Source organism: Drosophila elegans, unplaced genomic scaffold (assembly GCF_018152505.1).
Source record: "Drosophila elegans isolate 14027-0461.03 unplaced genomic scaffold, ASM1815250v1 contig_149, whole genome shotgun sequence".
Classification (NCBI taxonomy): Eukaryota; Metazoa; Arthropoda; class Insecta; order Diptera; family Drosophilidae; genus Drosophila; species Drosophila elegans.
This window is the reverse complement of record NW_024545513.1, coordinates 23,526,032-23,548,102: the sequence shown is the minus strand read 5'-3', so window position 1 is coordinate 23,548,102 and position 22,071 is coordinate 23,526,032. Positions and strand designations below refer to the sequence as shown.

General features: G+C 38.0%; 1 protein-coding gene and 1 long non-coding RNA gene across 2 annotated transcripts; both read right to left on the bottom strand.

Annotated features, from left to right (window-relative positions):
• Positions 1–2,309: 2,309 nt before the first annotated feature.
• On the bottom strand, positions 2,310–2,957 carry LOC108134838 (protein Diedel). The gene has a single exon (XM_017255300.1). The coding sequence runs from the start codon at positions 2,955–2,957 to the stop codon at positions 2,568–2,570; it is 390 nt and encodes a 129-aa protein (XP_017110789.1). The 3' UTR covers positions 2,310–2,567.
• A 1,262-nt stretch (positions 2,958–4,219) lies between these two features.
• LOC121467933 lies at positions 4,220–7,802 on the bottom strand. The gene is made up of 3 exons (XR_005977960.1): positions 7,703–7,802; positions 7,405–7,639; positions 4,220–4,277 (listed from the first exon to the last, which is right to left on the bottom strand). It is a non-coding gene; the product is annotated as an uncharacterized LOC121467933 (long non-coding RNA).
• Positions 7,803–22,071: the final 14,269 nt, after the last annotated feature.

The window sequence follows — 22,071 nt, the reverse complement described above, 5'->3', positions numbered from 1 at the left end:
TACTGAAAGAATCCATATAGTTAAGTATTAAGTATTCAAATTAAACAGTCACAGAAGGTATAGCTGTTGTACCTGCTTATCTCAAAACTAGTTGATATTCAAAAAAATATAATTTTAATAACACGTCAAAACAGGTGGTAGACTTATTCGCAATCAACAATGTTTTTTTATTTGCCATAAAAAGAAGCTGACAAGTCAACACTCCAAGACCAAAGATTAAAATAAAACAAAATCTTACAACTAAAACATTGTCTAGAAAAAGACTACATGGTAATAGTTACAAATACACTTTTATAAGATTAAATCCCAATCAAAACCTAAGCAACTGCAGTTTGTTTGGTGGAAAAAATTGTTGAATGAATAAGCTCAAAAAAAACGAACTGAAAAGGAAATGAGTTTAGCCCTCTAAAGTCACATAGTCCTAAAAATAAAATTGTCATGGGAAGTAAGCTATTTTTACATCCATTTATAACAATTGGGTATGCTAAATTTCTCAATAAGATAAGTATTAAATTAATGCCACGAAAGTATCAAAATAAATCTTATGTGGATTAAAAGACATAATTTTCATAATTAGTATTGAAGTAATACTTATACTTTAATGGTGGCTGTAGTTTATTTTCAAGACACACTTATTAAAACTAAACTTGCACTTGAATTTATTTTTTGGAGTATATATATATGCGCAAGCAACTTCGTGAATGTTTTTTCCGGTGCAGGCCACATCCGTCCGGTGGCCACGCCCACAAACGAGCCGCGGGCGTAAACTTTTCGCGCCTCTCGCGCCAGCCTCATAAACTGTCCCCCGTCGACGTGGCACTTGGCATTCAGGACAGGACACTGCTTCACGGAAAGTCGGTGAGATTGGTATGTGGGTATGGAGATGGAGGACGGCGGACGGAGGACGGAGGACGGAGGATCTGCAGTCGGATTCGGAGCCGGAGTCCCACTGCCAACTGATTAAAATGCGTTGCAGGACTGTAAAAGGCGCTGAGTCGACGTCGACTGCGCTGCCGACGCCGCTGCATTTGCATTTATATTGTTTTGACCCGGGCATTATTATCATTTCTTTTCGCCCGCCCTCATTCCCATTCGCAGCGCCACTTTGTGGACACGTAGTCCTGCTGCTGCTCCCTTTACCCACCCACTGATCCTTGATTATGCCCCCGGCACAAAGCCAACTTTGGCCGCACATTCGCCCCGCGGAAAGTTCGTCTTAGCGGGTGTTTTATGGCACTTTTTGAACCCATTCAGTGGGCCAAAACTTTGAGACGTTTTCAGCGACAGGGCGTTATAACGATATACAGGAGTTGATATACGGATTATGTGCCAAAAGCGATTGGCTGGACGGATGATTGGTTTTCTTGGGGCGTAAAAATTCAAGAAGTTGCGAATGGATAATGCATTATAAATGGTAAAGTCATAACAGTAAACCCAACTTACAGTGTTCTATGACTTCTTAGTTGCCATTTAAAATGCTTGCCATTAAATAGTGCTAAAATCTATTTTACATTTAGAATTGCCACGTTTTTATTTTACATTCTATATTTTAAGACTAAGTGCTGCATCAGTGAATATAAATTTAATTAAAAATCATTTGACTATCGACTACGGGCGATTATTTTAGTTTTATTAAAACCTTTTCTGAAATCACCCCCCAATTTTAGCCAATGTCATCGTAAAAAGAGTTTAAAGAGTGCATAGACTTATCCATACTGCAGGCATTAAAACAATAGAAATTAGACCCAACAAAACAGTTATTATCCGAAATGACAACTTTATTACTGTATTCTGTGTTATGTATTATTAAGTATGTGGCTCACCCTTTTACAAACCGAACAAAATATTATAAAGATACCTTTTCACATTTTAAATGTGGCTCCATTTTTTGTTACAATTCAATGCTCAATTGTTCTATTTTGAACATATTAATGTACATTAGAGTGGTTTTTTATAAGAAATTATACTCTCACCATTTTAGATAGTAAATATTGGTGCAAAATAAATTTAATTAAAAATCCAAACAATTTAAAATTAAGTCAAAGGCCTTGCGCAAATTTGCTATAAAAATTACTCATACGGCACGTAAGACAGTTTGAGTTTTGGGAAAGCAAATCTTTTCCCATTTCTATGCTTGTTCATTTTTTGATTTCGATCATAAAAGTTAACAAAATGGAGAAAAACCGAAAAGTTGTTTTGGTTGCAAAGCTGAATTCCGTTTTTGAAGAAACGAAAAACGAAGCGAAAAATGTGTGAAAGTGCTCAAAGTGTTGGCAAGATGCTAGTTACCGTAAGGAAAATCAGGGCAATTCGAGTACGACCATTGCATCACATTAAGGAGCAAATTTTATTAAGAATATTTTAAATTTACAAAAAAATATTAATCGTAAGCACAAACGCTTACCTTCTCCTCCTTAAAAATTGTAAACATTGATATGTGCTGTATATTATATTTTGCACAATAAAAATATATTATAGGTTATACAATAAATGAATAATATTTGGTAGGTATTCACATATATATGCTTATATTTTTATGATAGCTAAGACAGCGCCTACCAGAACTGTTAATAAAATAAATTTAAAAAAAATTCAAGGATACTGTTCAATGTGTTCTTTTCTACCATTTCAGTGTTTTTTATATGGATGTCAAATCTTCTATTTCTGGCCAGAAAGCTTTCGCCATAGCTTCCATAGAGGCAGCCATCATCGCAGTTGCAGCCGAAGATGTTGCACGGACCACGACCGCACAAGGATCCCACCAGCGCCTTTCCATCTCCGCAAACAGTAATAGTACAACCTCTGCGAGTCGGTATGGCATTAACCTGTCCGCAGACTCCGTTAGTAATATTAAAGTCCAGTTTCGCCACGGTGGTGCAACATTCGGCATTTGCTCCATCGAAGCAGGCCAGCCAAAGAATTGCGATGAGCAGGGAAGAAACCGAAAGCAGACGCATCGCGGAACACAAAAGAACTGAATGAAAGTACTGCGAATGGATAGTCTTAAATACAGCAGCATATAGTATATACTTGATTTACATACTGCTATGAAGTGAATAAAGTGTCAAATTGTAAGTCCTTGCAGAGGGTATTATAATTTTAGTCAGAAGTTTGCAACGCAGTGAAGGAGACATTTCCGACCCTATAAACAATATATATTCTCTTGATCAGCATCACTAGGAGAGCGGATCTAGCCATGTCCGTGTCTCAGTTTTAAAGTTATCTACATGAAACTTTCCCAAAAGTTGTCATTCTATCGGAACGAGCCGGATCGAAACAGTCGGAAAAATAAATGAAAAAAAAATTATAACTTTGCTGATTTTTAATTTTTTTTTTCTTCGACATGTAGTAATGGTTAAATATTTCAGAATTACGGTTTAAATTTCATCAAAATCGGACGACTATAACATAAAGCTCCCATGGGAACAATTAAAATATTAAAAAAAAAATTAAATTTAAAACAACAAAGAAAACAGCTATTGCAAAAACTAAATATTCATGAAAACATTAAAATTTTGATTTTCTTGCGTTTAAAAACATTGAAGCTATGATGATTTGTAATTTTTTTTTTTTAATTTTTTTTAATTTTTTTTAAATTTTATTAAAATTGGAAAACTATTCATATGGCTGCCATAGCAACTGTCAAAAATTTAAGCTTTAATGTTTTTAAATTTTTGTTTAATTTTTGCAAAAGCTGCAGGGGTATATGAACTTCGACTTGCCGATGTTTGCTTCCTTTGCTTCCAACCGCCTAGCGGAAGAGATTATAACGTTAGTCATTTGTATTTGCTCATTTGTTAGTTTGTCTTACTTGGTTGATGGTGGGTTATCTTAACTGTTGATGCTTGATAAGGTGAAGTGGACTGCGATTTATTTATTGAGTGCTGTGATGAGCAAAAGTGTAAAGCGACGTTACAACTTGGAAACCCCAAAATTGGAAGGTATTAAAAGAATGCGCCCTGGTTTTGAAACAGGCTTTAAACATTTATTTTGATCATTGTTATTCCTGACCGATTTTAAGCTCTTATTTTATTCTGCGGCTGTCTACAAAAGTCGCCTTCTAAGACGTTTCGTCACTACGTGGACGTCTGTCCAAATTTGCAAGATTTTGAAATTTTTTTCAACTACCATCTGAGAGGAATCAAAGATCCATTGGCTCTGAGCTTCAAAAATGATTTTTAGGCTTTTATCCCTTGACTCGCCGCCAACAACCGAATTTTCCCGCGCCAGCATCCTTTTTGGGTAGGCATAATCAGTGACCCGCATCGAAATGGCGCCTACAACACAAAAAAATGGATAGGAAATACAATAAGACGAATATCGAAGGAAAACAACAAAAAAATTGAAGCGGACGTTGCTATTTATTAATAATTTTTTTTTTCTTCGACATATAGTAAAGGTTAAATATTTCAGAACTACGATTTAAATTTCATCACAATCGGCCGACTATATCTATTTTGTAATTAATTTTTTTGAACTTCATTCTGACTTGTTAATAATTTAACAGTTCAGAATTATGCTTTTAATTTTATTAAAATCGGAAAACGATGTCATAAAGCTGCCATATGAACTATCGAATAATTTAGCTGCAAATCATCATAGCTTCAATGTTTTTGAACATATACGAAAGTTAATTATAATTTTAATGTTTTCAAGAGTATTGCATTCGGCTTCCTTTCTTGTTAAATAATATTTTTACCGCCGTGTAGACGTTAGTCATTTGTATTTGCTTATACAAACTTCCTTTGTTTGCTTGTCTTACTTTGTTGATTGTGGAATATTTTAAGATATAATGCTTTTAATTGATAAGGAAAGGTGGACAGCGATTTATTTATTTAGTGCAGTGATGAGAAAAACTCTAAAGTGACGTTACAACTTGGAAACCCCAAAATTGGAAGGTATTAAAAGAATGCGCCCAGGTTTTGAAACAGGCTTTAAACATTTATTTTGATCATTGCTATTCCTGACCGATTTTAAGCTCTTATTTTATTCTGCGGCTGTCTACAAAAGTCGCCACTACGTGGACGTCTGTCCAAATTTGCAAGATTTTTGAGAGAAATATGCGTACATTTTTTTTTTTCAACTACCTTCTGTGAGGAATCAAGGATCCATTGGCTCTGAGTTTCAAAAATGATTTTTAGGCTTTTATGCCTTGACTCGCCGCCAACAACCGAATTTTCCCCAAAACTTTTCCGCGCGCCGGCATCCTTTTTGGGTAGGCATAATCAGTGGCCCGCATCGAAATGGCGCCCACAACACAAAAAAAATGGATAGGAAATACAATAAGACGAATATCGAAGGAAGACAACAAAAAATTTTGAAGCGGACGTGGACGCTGACTGATTAGAAAAATATTGTAAGACACAAGAAGCGGGCAAGCAAGAACTGAAATAAAATGAAATAAAGCAAACTGAAAAGGCGAAACATTTGGGCGCTGAATGAGAAGATTCTGGGGCGTGTGGGCGTGTGGGCGAGAAGCCTGCGACGAAATGAATAAAAAAGAAATTCATCAAACTTCGGGAGCGTAGCAAAAACGCCGCCCCTGTTCGGTGAGGGGGGTAGAGGGTTGTTGAGGGGAACTGACAGGGGAGCTGACAGGGAGCGGCTTGTCAGCACGCGTACACCAAAAAAATATTGTTGAAAACAGTTAGCGAAACAATTTAATGATGAATGATGGTCAATGGCGAATTCCGTGTATTGTGTAGCGGAAGGAAGCCATCCCAAAGGGGGAGGGGCTCCTCTGGGGCATATCCTCACGGCTGACCAGGTCCCAGCAGCCCCCAGCCATGGAACTTATTAAAAATGTGTAAAAAGTGAATGAAAATCCGGAGGAAGATGCCCGCATAGCTTGTCATACGCCTTGAAAGGGATATTCTGAGGGTATCTTAGGTTGGCAGTACAATGGCATTGACAGTACTTTTATTGATCACTTTGAGTGGACACATGCTTGGATTTTGAATGCTGTTTGATGAAAACGAAACTAATGGAATCAAATATTTTTATTCTTTAAATATAATTCAATTGGAAAAATGTATGTTATAAAAATGTATAAAATGTGTCCGATATGTTGCCTTACATCGTTTTATATAGGTCGTTTTGTTAAGCTTAATGATAGTTAAGAAAAAATTGTCGAATTTTAGGCACAATCAGGGTTAACCTTATTTACTTTAACATAAGCTCCAGAAAATAATAAGTAATTTTATCCTCTATATCTCATCTATTCCAAATCGACTGTTTGTTTCAAGAACATATGCAGCTGCGGTCAAAATAATAGAGAAAATGTAAATTGCTTAGGAACATATCATTAAGGCATAGGACAACCTTTCTTGTAATTTATCATAATGCAAGCCAAACAAAAAACAAAATCAGATTTTAAAGTACTTTGACATTGTTTTAGTTATTAAACAAAATTTAAAACTAATTTTCAAAAGTTGACTCTCACAACTAAATTTGATAAATATTTCCATAAGCTTATAAACTACCAGAATTTTGACCTTAACTGCATATAAATTGCACACCTCGCATAGGTAAAATTTTGAAATTACATTTTTGTGCAACAATTTATTCTTAAATTGAAGCTTAAGGTCTAAGTTTTAAAAAAATTATGAAGAACAAATTGGTGGTATAATTCCAAAAAGTATTTGTTTTACTTTAATTTAATTTTTCAATATGGTTATTTATGTAACGCGTTCTCTTTTTCTAAAGTGGAATCATAAATTTGTATTCCCATTATTTCAATTGACAGCTTAATGGTCAAAATAAAATTGTTTTTTTTTCTCAAAACATAGATCTGGTGAATAACATTTTGTTTTTAATAAATTACATTTTATTTGGTCCCTTAAAATTTTTGTTGGCATTCTGACATTCTCGGCTTGAATTGAAAAACAATTTATTTGTGTAGATCCGCCTTTTGTTATAATTTATCTTTTGTTTTCTTTCTCTGTGAAAATCATCTATTAATTGCATGGCAATTTTATTTGCCTCCCTGAGGCTCTGCGGATTCTTGCGTAGTACCGAAACTTTTAAAGGTCCCCGAAGACCAGCTATGAAAGTGTCTAGAAACCTATTTTCATAAAAAAATTCTCGAGTTGTTCGAATTTCCAGATTATCCTCCTGCCTCTCTAAAATATCGAAACATGCACATCTAATTTTTGAAATTTCTACATATAAGTTGTAAATTGTCAGTCCGAAGTTCGGGATTTCACGCAAGTCTAACATTAGAGTATGCATACTTCTAGGGTCTGCAAAATTGTCTATGAGTGCATTCTTTATTTCGTCCCAACTTAGCTTTGTTCGTTCCCTAATGAGCACTTTGTTAGCCTCCCCGACGATTTTCCTTCGGATAGCTCTCAATATAAAAACTGGACACTCCGTTTTGTAAATGCTTTTAACAACGTTAATTACCATATCTTCTACACTCCCAATAAAATCAGAAAGTGTATACTGGTCACCATCGAACGTGGGTAACAATTGAACCATGTCGGGTATATCAATTTCCACTAGTACTCTTTGGGTATCCATTACGGATCTTTCACTGTCTGCAGCCGTAGTTTCCTCCATTTTGATCTTTTTTTGGATATAAATTTCCAAAAGCTGCAATTCTCGTTGACTGGCTATGCTTTTTTTGACTGCCTGAGTCCTGTAAAAGAAAGATTTACACGTATAAAACTGGATATGTCACTAGATATTTGATTTATTTTACCAATTAAGTTTCTTTGTGAAAATAAAATTCTTTTCAATTGTTTGATTCTTCGGGCTACTTTCGCAAAGGGAATTTGAAGAATTGAAAGCAGAACTGACTTGCTGGCGTGTCGGATCAAAAGTGAAGCTGCCTTCAAAGAAAACATTTCAACTAACCCATGGCGCTCTAAATTCGCTCTTATATACAAGGGATCGCATTAAACCATATATAACTTATGTACACATTTTGGGTTGAGATTTGCTGACTCGGCCACTGAAGTGCGAAGAATATCCAAACAAATGCCCTTGTTTTTACGCCAAGTTGCCGCGACAACACAACTGAGGCAGGGTTCCCTAACCAGTATACATGCCCAATGGAAATTTTCGGGTGGGGGACCAATTGTGGTAACCCGAGAAGCCTCTCGATCTGGGACCCATTAAATTCTATATACTTCTCGAGTTGGGATCGCAAACATGTTCATGGACATAACCACAGGGCAATAAAACTGAAACCGAAGGAGTTCGACTCCCCGTTCAATGCCATAAAAATAAAGAAATTATTTTTCATAAAAAAAAGAAATTAATATTTCCAATTTATTTGACTTGTGAAAAATTGTATTGGAACGCGAGGCATCCCGAATGCGAATCATTATTCGGGACTTAAAATGGCATTTATCACGTTGACAAACTCCTGCTCCCCATTACTTATCCCAACCAACGCCGCCTGCGATTGCGATTGCTATTCCTATTCCGATTTGGACTTGGTATCAGTCATTCGTCATTCGTTCATTTGGCAATCAAAAATGAATTTTTTGCTGTCTCCGTTTGGTTCTGTTCGGCTTTGTTTGTTGTTTTGCAGTCCCGTCTTCGATTCCTGTCAATTGGCGTTTGTCAAATGACTTTGGCTCCCGAGTACAGTTGCCTCAGCAGCGCCGTTCTCCTACGTCACGCCACGATAAGGTTTCTGTATATATATATATATATATATATATATATATATATACATATATATATATGTATATAAAAATATCTTAGTGTATATATATGTATATGGAGAGGCCAGAGAACCGAGCCTGACAAGCTGCCAAATCTTTTGGCAAATCATTTGAATTTGTGCGAATTTGGAATTGCCATTTCCTGCTGGTCATTTATCTGGGCCTAATGCGCTCCATGACAAGCGAAAGCATTGCTTTCTCATCCGAGTCCATCCCATCCTATCCCATCCTGTGCCCCCAATCCAACATCCTTGCCCCCGATGATTAACAGGTTTCCGAGCTCCTCCGGACTGATTGTTGTGGATGCCAATGCCAATGCCAACGCCAATGCCAATGCCAATGCCGAGGCACTTAAGTAGCTTTGTCCGCAGGGTAGGGCGATGCCATAAACTCGGCCAGAGCCAATTAAGCAGCACGGAAAGAAAATAGCACCGAAAATGCATCTCAACTTGCTGTATCAGATAAAGATTATCTACAACATTTTAAAAATCAATTTTATATTGGTTTAATGAAAACTCATAGCAACCAAATATTTTATATAAAGGCAGCAACATGAACTAGCCAGTTGCGTTGAATAAAATCACATTCAGAAATAACAATAATTTATTCAAATATTTTATAAACATTAAAATCGTTTAGCTATATATTAAAATTGGTACCCATTTTGTCTTCCATATATTTAATTTAATTAAAATGTATTAAGTATTATAACATGTAATATTCTTAGACTTATAATTTTAAAGGTAACAAAAATAACTTGCCAGTTGCTTAAAAGAAAATCACTTTCAAAAATAACAACAACTTATTAAACTATTAATTTGGTTTAGGTATATATTAAAATTGGTAAATATGTTGTCTTCCAGATATTTAATTTGATTAAATTGATAAGGTGTATTTATTAAACAGATTTTTTTAAAACAATTCTTTTCCTCTTAGCTACCAAATCTGCCAGTTGCATTAAATAAAATCTCAGTCAGAAATAACAGCCTTTTATTAAAATATTTTAGAAACATTTGAATGGTTAAGCTATATTTTAAGTGGCACCTATTTTGTCTTTATTTATTAGATGTATTATTTTTAGAAAATTATTTCTAATGGATTATATAAATTAAATCGCATTACTGTTAATACACTCTAATTTTCTCTCTCTGCACGCGATTGTGAGGGCCGAGTGACCAAAGGATGCCCAACCGGATCCCTTGGCTCCTTGGAGGTGGGCTTTGGAAATGGCCTTGGGCGTATAATTTTATTGTGATGAACTGATAATGTGACATTATTGTAACTCATTTGTCAACAAATTACGGGCGCTTGAGGTAGGCGTGGTCCTGTCCCGAGCCTATGTATCAATCAGTGTGCACAAGGATATTCTTTCTCTTTGGCGGATCACCCACCACCCACTACCCACCATCCACCACCCTTCGCACACACATACATAATAAATGAATCGTGCATGCATTGGAAAAGATCAAAAGTGTCAATAAAACAAAGGCAGACAAACAAAACAAAACCAAAAGCGAACTGGAACGAACCCCAAAGGAGAAGACAAACATGGGGCGAGCGGAATGGAGCCGTGCCAAATGACAAAAGTGGCAAACGTGGCATAAATTACACATCCACCACTCTCTTGGGTAGCTAGTTAGGAAAATAAAAACAGGAAAAATGAGCTGAAATCGGGATCCGATTCATATAATACCCTGTACAGTGTACACCCAAAAATTGTTAAATAAAATGTATTTATTTTGAATTTATTCGGTCATAATTCCCAAATTTGATGTAATTTTTCGGCCAATATGCCTTTTGAGTACCACGCAGTAAATTTTAATTTAATTAAGGCTTATCAAGTTCATATTTCAATTTAATTGATATATCCTTACCAACTTGACAAAAAAATTAAATTTAAATATATATCACATTAATAAAAGTTGTATATATTATTTATTATTTGTTATTATTGTAATTATTATTTAAGTCAGGAGGAGTGAAGAGAGGAAACTAAATGATAATTTAAGAGGTATAAGGATATAAGATATTTTAACAAAAGCAAATTTATTTTAAGTTATCATTTGGGGGTTTATTTATCTACCTCTCCAGTTTTTAATTTGTATCACTTTTGATTTCTGTTAATAAAAATAATACTTGGACATTTGTTATAGATTCGATTTTCATTAAAAGTAACTTCATTATAGCTATAGTCACTAAACTAGAAACTTGTCCAGTACTTAAATTGCGAATCTAACTCTTGCCTCAAATTGAAACACCCACTACAAGGGTATCGGAACTCAGCGAAATGCCCGCTTAACAAGTGGTCTCCAATGATGCGCGATAGAACTTCACATGGACAGCAAGAATGGGAATGGGAATGGGAATGGGTATAGCAATAGAAATAGGAAAAAGGAAAAAGGGACACCACCCCGCCCACATTTGACAAAGTAAATCAAGGAAAATTAAATGAATTATTGCCGCAATAAATGTGGGCGAATGGCAATATAAATTGTGTATGTCGCCACTTGAAAAAAGAAAAAAACTGAAAGAAATGCCAACCTCGAGATGGAGACGCAGATGAAGATGGCTGAGAAATTGAGTGGATTGCAGATGGAGATAGAAGAAAATGGGATGGAGCCAAGGACCAACGACCAAGGACACAACTCAGATTTATATCATTCCACATAAACTAAGGCCCAAAAGCGTCACCAACAACACTACTAAATATCTACACAAGTTTTAAATGCTACTACTAGTAAGAGAATAAGAACGAATATATAGCTGTTTAAAGTTTTAGCATACATAAAGCGAAATTAAAAAAAAGTCTATTAGTTAAAACGATTACTTAACATTATGTCGGCGGTATTTATGCATAATTAATAGACATGTAATTGCAAATTAATGCATTCTCAGCTTTGACAAATATATTTCTTTATTGTTTTTACGACTGGCGGGGTGAAGAAGTTTAAGTAAATCGAATTATTTTCATTGACACCTTGGCTATCCTTCAATTGTTGTGTTAAAGGCTTTATGTATGTCCACATATGGGGGCGTGTGTCATAAACAGCAATAAGCCCAAAGCTGAAACAATATTGACCTTTTTCTGTCTCCAAATCCCCCTTTATCACTCCCACTTCAGACTAGACCATTTTCCACGGTTTTTCTTGGTGCTGGTCGGTTGGGAGGAAATTTCTATATAAAGCATTTTTTATTTGCCATTTGGACTTTGATTTATTTCAATTGCTTATAATTTCCCGCACGAGTTTCCCACTCTTAATCTCGTTTTTTTTTTTTTTTGGGTGGATGGTCGCGCATAAGTAGAAATAAATAAAAATAGATTAATGGCCAGCTTGAGTATCCACACAATAAATTCCAATGGGGCTGGGTCTGCAAAAAGGCTAAACTATTTGCTTTGGTGCCAATACACAGGGAGAAAAGAGTGTGATTACTCATCACTGATTAAGTATTTATTGATAAGTTAGTTTGGAATTTGTTGTGTTGCAATACGTATTTCAATTTGTGATGTTTTACCTTTAACCTTAACTTTCTATTGTTCTGAAAAAATAGTTATGAATGAGTTGACTTTTGATACTATAGGAAATATATATATTTTGTGTACTCTTTTCAGTCACCAGCTGAATGCTACAGTTATGGTTCATTTCGCCTTGTCAGCTTCTGAGCAGTGACACAATTTTTATCAACGCCTTTATTGCATCGCAACGGAATCGCTTCGCCAGGAGCCTGCCACGCCCCCGTCAGTCCGTCCGTTGGCCGCCCCCTTCTTGACTGACTGACAACAAAGCAATGCTAACAAAACATAACAATAACAACAGGAAGAGGAACAACAACGAAAGCTTTTAAGGCCGCATACATTTTTAATGAAACGAAATGCGGCCATTAAACATTCCAGAGACTGACTTCGGAGACGCTGCTGTCAAGGCATCCTGTCTGCAGAACCCCCTTTTGAAACCCCTCTTTGTCCACCACTCTCCACCACTCCACCCCTCTGGACTTCCTGTTCCTGTTGGCCCTGCGCCCATGGCCAATGTCCCGTCCCCCAACAGCCCCTGCCTTTAGCAACAATTTAAACTTTTATTAATTTTACATACACAACATCCACACCCACTGAAGCCGCCATTGTTGTGGCGGGTTATTAAAAAACAAGCTGCCTGAAAATCTTTTCTTAAATTAATATTTCTTTGTACGAGTGAAAGCTGCTGCTGTTGCTGCATGAAAAAAAATAAATAAAAATGTGCAAAGAAAAGCCGGGGAAAATCGAAACTGAAACTGAAAAATGAAGGAACGGAAGCTGGCCGACGACTTCCCGTTCCGTCGCCTTTGAAGCGGTTCTCCATTTATTTTCCCCACCTCAATCCCGTATACTTAATGTTAAGTCAACTCCAGAGGGGCGAACTTAGAGGGGGGAGAGGGGCTTTGGGGGAAAACATCTGTAATTGGAAGACTACGGGTAATTCTTTTCTATACGCACACTCGGGCTTAACATTTTCAACTTTCGTTTGAAGTCGCACATGCAAAGAACTTATTCTGATGAGTAGGATGAAATGAAACTGCTGAGGAGACCATTTTCCCCGAGTGCTTTGTTCGATTCCGGATTATAAAGTACCACGAAATTAGAATAAGAGAAAATTATGGAAAATCTGGACATGCTTCTAAGTAATTGGGAAGTTTATATTTCGATTTTAAGACTCTGGGGTCAGTTGAAAGCAAATGGAGGCTTCGAATTTTTATTCAGCTTATAAAAAAAAAGTGGTGTTGTATCCATGTTATTAATTATGAATTTTCCATGTTACAAATTAATAGAGTATTACGAAATTAGACAAGAGGAAAAACATGAGAAATCTGCACATGTTTTTTAGTAGTTGAGATTTTTCGGGATCAGATAAAAAAAAATATTTCACTCAAATAAAATGCATTGAAATTAAAAAGGAACTATTTAAATCTAATATTTTCCACATAAATAAATGTTTTGAATATTAAATCATTTAAATTAATATGCATCGCATTTAACTTTATAACATAATTAGTTAAATTAAATAATAAGACATATATTTTTACAACTTTTTATAAATATGAACAGTACTTTATTTGTATATGTTTACTGAAGTTATATAAATGATATAGTTGATAGACAATTCACAAAATCCATGGCAGATGTTGGTGATATATTTTTTGTAACCCTTTTCATTTATGTTTCCTTAAGTCTTTAATATAATTGTTGTGTTTCCAAGTCGAAAAAACCTTATAAAACCATTGTAAAATGCTATTAAACAAAGGTATGAGTCATATCTTAGCACACATTTTCTCTACGCATTTTCCCGAACAATTCGATTGTTTCCTGGTGGAGAGACAGTGCCATCCCGTTTCGCTTTCCGCACGTTCAGCCGGACTTTTGATGGGTTTCTGGCTACATCTATGCCACGCTCGTCGCCCCATTTGCCTTGACTTTTGCTGCCCAGCCCAGTTCGTGGCTTGTTGTCCTCCCATTCCCTGTCCGGAACTTTGTCCTCCTTTCATTTTTTGCACTTTTTTATCTTCCGGGGAAGCGGAGAAAAAACAAGTATTTGTTAGCCCTTGTAATTTGCATGGGCGCACCCAAAAACGTCAGTCAGTCAGTGGGGACACATGGACAACGTCTCCATCGCTGCACCCCCAAAAAAAAAAAAAAAAAAAAAAAAAAACAAATAAATAAATAAACAAAAAACACCCACTTGTGCCAGTTTTTCTTCTTCACATTTGCCCTCAACTTTCTCGTTTTCATTTTTCGCCTTTTTTGCCCGCTCCCGTTTTTTTTTTTTGCTTTTAATTGATTTCGCTTAAGTCTCATAATCGTGACACTTTGGCGCCTTTTAATTTGATTTTATTGGCCCTCAGCATGCCACGCGGCACAGGACCTCAAGGGGGGATGTAAATGGGTCTGGGAAAGGGTTCTCGAGGAGCTTGTGACCCGCGTCAATTGGCGCATTTTATGACGGCGACCTCGGCGAACTTTATTATTTCGTAAAAAAAACAACAACAACAAACAACAACAAAAAAAAAGAAACGTTGACATGGAAAAACAGGGAAAACACGACGGGTGAAAGGGTGAAAAGGGTGGGCGAAAAGAAAATGCGGAAAGGACGCTGTTCGCATTCCTCTTTTGAGATATTTTATGCCTTTTAACATTCTGTTTTTGTTTTGTGTTGTTCGGTTCGGTTCGGTTTTGTTTGCCTTCGCGCCGCCTACATTCTCGTTTTAATTTGCGTAATTGAGTGGCTCGTTTTAATTCCCATTTCATTTTCCCCGACTTCATTTTTTCCTGGTACTCGCAGGGTAGCAAGGGTTTTCCGGGCATTGATATACTTTCATCTTGAGAAATATATTCCCTTGATTTTAATGAGACAAGGCCATATACATATAGTTATAATTTGTATTACATAAACAAGGGATTTTGGGTTCATACAATAATTGTATATTTAAAAAAGGTAAAAGTTTTCTATAACAATTAATCGAGGAGTTTATATCAAAGGGTAATACCTAGATTGAGATTTCTCCGAAGTATATTTTTCTGCGTATGCAATCCAAAGAAGATGAGAAAGAGAAATGAGAAATAAAAACGTTAGGATTGAAAGCACAAAAGGCGTCCTATTAAGTTGTTGCCTTTTCCTTAATGAAAATGACAAACTGCCAAATGAGTAAATGTTCTTGGCCAGCGCCAGTTAGTGGGAATTCCATCGATTCAACAGAATTCAAAAGGAAATCCCACGAAGAAAGGAAAATCAATTTTTAAGCAGAATGCACAAAAGGCAAAACCCTAAATATTTTTAAAATCATAACATCATTTATCATCCGACACAAAAACGGTTTTCAGAGCCAAAAATTAAAATTAACTCAAAAACCCAAAAAAAAAAACAAAACTTGGCTAAGCGAATGATGCAGAAGTCCTAGTTTCGGTGGCCACTTTAATCGGCATCTTCCAAAACTGAATCCCAAAATTAAATAATTTAAACTTCTAAAAAAATGTTACATCCATATTTCAGATGTTGTAAAATATAATTAAAAGACGTCAATCTTACCCACATTACTACATTGACTAAAGAGCTGATAAACAATATTGCAGATTTTTAGTCAATGTATTTCGATGGCTTAGATTTGTTTTATTTCGTACAACAATTAATTGCTTGCTCAGGCCTCAGAGTTAGAATAATATTAACTAAAATAAATTATTGTTTTCAAAATGTTCTTGGCTTACAAGAAATAAATAATTTTTTTATTGATGTTTTTGGGAAAAAATAATACTTAATACCAAATGAGAATTGTTAATTAATACCAAAAAGTCAACTTGCCGAAATTTTGTTTCTAATACTGCTTTTTTTTTTTGTGCGACAAGGAGACATTTGACAAAAGCCGCCCGCAAACAGTCAAGGACAAATTAGATTTAATTTAATTCCGAGCTCACCTATCCACCTATCACTCAATGCCCGGCCGGAGCAGTCGGGCATTTGGCCATCCATCAGCTTGACCCATCCGCAGTCCGATTGCTTTGGTACATAACTGATGATGAAGTTGCTCACTCAAGCGCCAACGAACGATGGAAATTCAGTTGCCCAGTCAATGGCAATGATGCTATGGCAGATTTCTCCGTTCTCCGTTCTTCATTCTCCATTCTCCATTCCTCATTCCCCATTCCTCATCCAGGCAAACGGACAAACCGGGAATCCAAGCTGCCAGGACATTTAATTTATTAAAGAATTTGTAAAGCAATAAGTTTGTAGCCAGTCAGCAGGACCCGTCCGTCGCCTAGCCCCAGATCCACATCCACATCCACATCCAGATTCAGATCCAGATCCAGTTGTGCCAATCCTATTTCCATCCATCCAATAGCCGAATCCCCCTAATCCCCCTTCCTCGTCCAAGTCGATAATCGTTTTCATTAAGCCAAGCGACAGGGGGCGCCAGCGTGCAACACGGCGGCTTAATTGCTGAAACGCTCCACCAACCCACCAACCCACCCACCCACCAGCTCAACCACCCAGCCACCCAACCACCCAACCACCCTGCATTCTATATCCTCCACCCATCAGTCAAATGGACAGTCGCACTAAGCGACACTTTTTAATTAAAACGTTAGAACAAAGCGGGAGTGAAAAGAACTGCTGGGGAAATGGCTAAAATAGACGGAGGAGGACCGGCAAAATCACTTGCCGTCTTGAGGAGAATCCACCTTTCCCGAGGAGAGACTTGAGACCACAAAAATTCAATCAAATCACAGCGCATTTGCCTGAACATTTGAACAACTAACGCAATCCCTCATCTTCCTTCCTTTGCGGAAGTAAGTTTGGAAGGGAAAACCTTTTAAATATAACCTTTCATTGCCTATACTCTCGATATAATTAATTTATAGTATTGGAGCCACTCCCCTTTATTTCAAATACACGAAATACTTCGATTTAAATACTAATGGTGACTCAAGAGGCTATAAGATACTTAGGTTTGAAGATTTGAATATTCGACTTACGAGTAACAATATTACTAATATTCTTAGTTGATGACGAAATAGCTTGATGTCCTTCCCCCAAACTATTCACATAGCCTTCTCAGGCCACAACAATCCAATCAAATGGCACCATCATTATCCTCTGGCAGCCCCTTTCATTTTCCTGATTTTCCAGCTTGCCATCCAATCTCTTGGCCAGGGATCATTAGGCGCTGACTTGTGGAGGGGATACTGGGAGATACAAAAGCAAGGGTTCATTCGCACCGCATCTGGCCTACACGGTAAAAGATGAGATTAATCGAAATGATTGCATTGCCAGAAGTCCCCAAGCCTTATCATTTTCAGAAATAATTAATCTAAAGGTGTCTAAAAGTATGCAATGTACAATATAGTTGAAGTCCGAAATTTCGATAGAGTCATTACGAAAGACAATGCTTATGTTTTTGATTGCATACTTTTCAGACTAATTTATAAATTATTTCAAAACCTTAGTGTTTTCTGTACCACCCCCTACATCATAATACCTTACATAAGGGTTAGATATAAGTATTTTTCAAAACTCTAACTTTCTATGCGATTCTCAGTCTTCAAAGTGTAAAATAACATAAGATTTCTCAGTTTAAATTTGACTTTTAGATTTTCGTAGGTAGGGCCAAGATTATAGAACTTTAATCAGCGTAATATACAACATTTCATATCATTCATTTGCTATTCTGTATCATTGTTCTCTGTGTAGTTCAGAGTGAGGAAGCCATCACCTTCATGTTGCGGCTGCTCATTTGCGTAATGCACAAATTTAATTTACCAAAACGCAGCCCAAGAAAGAGATGCTGCCCGTTCGGCGAACTTTCGCCACGGAACATCAACGGCGAAAGTTGCTTACCCGCAACGCATTCAGTGCGGTCCGCTATCCTCTGTCCGCTGTCCTCTGTCCGCTTTTCCCCATTTTTCCACCGCCCATTTTGCCGCCCGCCCATATTTCGAGGGAAAAGCTTACGTTAATTGTGTGTATCCTCCAGCTGCGAGCCGTGAGTTGCAAGTGCTTGGCACCTCCTTTTTCGTCCTTTACCGTCTGAGGGTAGGCGGGAGGGGCGGGAGGGTTCGAAGGGCGTGGTGACCCCAAATGGGGGGCGGCAAAGGCCCAGGAGCCGGGCTCATTTTAATCAATTTTTAATTTAAATTTAATAGAGTAACACGCTTGGTGGCCTGAAGAAATGGCGAGAGTCCGGGAGAAATGGGAGAAACTGAGACGAAGAACTGGGAGAAAGGGGAGAAAGTGTGACGGATAGGAAGGGAGAGGGGGGCGCAGAGGGGGGTGGCAGATTTGCAGGGGTGTCGCAATACATTGGTGTCATTTTACACGCATTCCTAGGTAAATAATCTTCAGAGCGTCACTAATGCGATGACTTTCTGGCGCCCTCTCGCGGCGAACCCCGAATAAAGGGGGCGTGGCGGGACGGTCGAAGTGGGGGTGGCAATGTAAATTTGCGCGTCATTTCGGTTCGTCGGGCAAATGTGGGTTAAGGTGTCACAGAGCACCGAACGGGCGATATTTAAAGGATTAAGTGATTTCCCAGAAATTAACACAAGTGAGGGTGTGGCATTGGTGGCCGGACGCCATCGATTTGGCCTTGCTGTGGGTGGTTGGGTGGTTGAGTGGTGGAAAGTGGCTGGCGATGTTTAAATAGCTCCTTCTGTGGGTGGCTGGGCGCTTTTTCTCGGGCGTTTTGCGGCCAGCCGGCAAATTGCGTGTTATTTTGACCATTATGCTTGGGGCTTAACGTAATTCAATTTATGGCCTTGGTAAGCCCCAACCCCCCTAGCCACCCCCTCTGCCCCACTTCCCTGTTGCTGTCAATTGGTTATTTATGCCCGCTTTTTAGATTTTAGCGGTTAATTAAAGCACATTATGCCTTAATTGCTAGATTAAAATGCCTTTTTTTTTTCTCCAGCATCCGGCATCTTCTTTTCGGTATTTTTTTTGAGCTAGTCAAGCAATGAAATGAGCAGTGCTGACCTTTTCCCGCATTTTTTGTAGATGCCTTTTAATGACTCGCAATTAGTTGCAAATTAAATTGAGAGTCGAGGGAAAATGTTCTTGCAGCCAGTTGAAGAACGCGAGCTTTTGGGTTCAACTGAAGGGTAAGATCTATAAAGAAACATCAACTCATTTAGATAATTTTTATACCCATGTTTATAATGAGATACATTTTCGGAGTGGTACGAATAGTACAAATTTATTAAGCTATAATTAACGACATTTTCTTACTGATTCTTAGGAGATTTCCGTTTTCTTTGATATTACCAATTACCAATTACCAATTACCAATTACCAATCTATCTTGAGAGATAGCCAATCTTTTTGGAACCCAATGTAACACACACTTTTTAATATATTTCATTTAAAAATAAATATTATATTACTATATGAATATTTTATAGTTCCTAATGAAGTATATATAATGTTTTTGCAGTGAAGTTCCACTTTAACAAAGAACTTTCCTGGAGCATTTCGGGGTGGTTGAAAGAGGCCAACAGACAGTAGAAGTGGATGGTTGTGTGGTTGGGTGATTGGGTGGTTGGGTGCTTTTTGGGCGGCCAGGTGACTTTGAGTGGCCGTGCACCTGTCATTTGTCAGTCGGAGTCGCACCTTTGATGGGCCTGCGATTGGGGCACGGATGCATTCGGCATTTAGCATTCGGCATTTGGCATTCGGCAGCAAAATGCATTTGTCCACTTTGATTGTCATAATTGCATTTCTTTGTATGCGTGGCCATGTGCCTGTGGGTGTGCGAGTGTGTGTGTGTGTGTGTGTGTGTGTGTGTGTGTGTGTTGGTTGGTGTCCAGCCTGCACTGTGTACGTGACAATGGCAGGAAGTCAGACAGGAGATACCAATGCACTCAAAGAAAATTACACTGTTATTAATTTAAAATCCTGTTTTATTACACTCTGAAAAATGAAAGTAATATATTAAATTATTCAGAACGGTATGTGTTAATTCGGTCTATATCCACCGACAGAACTGCCACTTTTCAAATTAAATAATTGTTCTGGAGGTTATTAAGAAATTAAAGTCACAGTCACAAGAAATGCCTTCATATATGTACTCCACAACAGATGGAGCTTTCGACTTTACGGTTTGCTACAGAATTACTGGCGACATCTGCCGGTGGAATATAGATCTATTTGAAAATTAGTTAACAGAGTTACGGACTGTTCCCCCTTTTTTTTTGTTTTGCTTATAAGTACTTCGTATTTTCTCCAGTGCAGGAGTAGGCACCAGACGAAGGCTTTGCTGTCAGAGCCGTCAGCACATTGTGGGTGGATATCCTACTGATGGGGCTGGCACCGGATGGAGGGGCGGCCCGAAGAGGGGGCCTTATAGAGCCAGAGCGACGCCAGCCAGCGTATAATGATATTAGTCCCGGACTAATGTATGCAAGCTTCTCTAATAAGCGCACTGCACATTATTAGTTATTAATTAGTCAGGTGAATTGCCCACGAGGTCCTGCCACTCACACTCACACACGCACATGGCACACACACGTGGGTGGGTGGGTGCCGGCTTTTGTTGTAATCCCCCGCCCTCATTGAACTACTGCCGTACAGCTCTAAGGCCATACGTGTATGACTACAATGGCCGGCGGGGTTTTCGGCAGTTCCCTCCACATCCTGAATTATTAGAAATGAGCTAATTGAAAAACTCGCTGCGCCCAAAACCACACACTTCGCACACACACACACACATCGCACATCGCACACCCCACCACGTAATGGCGTAATTCATCACGTAACGTGAGATGTAAATTGACAGCTAACAAGCTCGGATCCGGCAGATGCGGAAATCTAGAGAGCGGAAAGCCGATATCCTTGGACTAAAGGTTTTGGAGAGCTAATTACCTCGCTCGAGGGTCGACAACTGGGAGGTCTCGGTGATCTTAAAATATATAGTATAGCCTTTAAAATATATAATAGTACGTAACTTTTAAGCCAACCCTAATCAGCCGCATAAGCGGAAAACCCATCTTTGTGTCCGACTTTCCATTGGATTTAGCTTTATGCAACAAGCTTAATCCGTTCCCCCTCTTCAACTGCTTAGGTTACGTAAACAATTTGTCAACCGCACTTTTGTCTTGCGAGCTGCAAATACCCACCTTTCGTGGCTTTCGCAAATATATGAGAATTTCTGCAACGATCCTGCGCCAAAGTTATAATGTCCGAAATCACAGCAGTCCCCAGGCCAATTCCATTTCCAAACCAATTCAAGAGCCCAATCATGCGCCCAATCCCGTTCAGCGAACCCAAGTCCGGTCCGAGTTGGACTCCAGTAGTCCAGTAGTCCAGAAGTCCGAAAGTCCACAAGTCCAATCCCAATCCGAATCAGAATCAGAATCAGAATCAGAATCAGAATCAGAATCCGACTGCGACTGCAGCTTAGCGCGTAATTTTCTATGAATGCAGCCATGGCTCTGGACCGCAGGAGGTCCGCAGAGCGACAGGAGACGAGAACTGAACTGAACGGGACGAGATGGGATGGGATGCGATGCGATGCGATGGCAGGGTGTGGAATAGAAAGCAGCATAGAAAGGAGGCGAGACGTGCCACATGTATGGTAAATTAACACCCTCCCCGCCAACTACCCACCGCTCGCCACCCCAAAGAATGCAGTGGAAGAAAAGGTCAGTTTATAAGTAATTCAATTTAAAGATGACCGAAAAAGAAATTTTGCACATTTCCTAAAGAGTAGAAATATAGTTAAGGCTTTGGTATTTTTAGAAAAATACAATGACTGATTTTTAAAGTAATATAAACATTTCCGAAAAGTAAAAATATAGTCAAATTTTTGGTTTTCCATGATGAACTTTAACCTTAACTTTAACTTTAAGGAGTCAACAAACAAAAATTATATCTATACATTA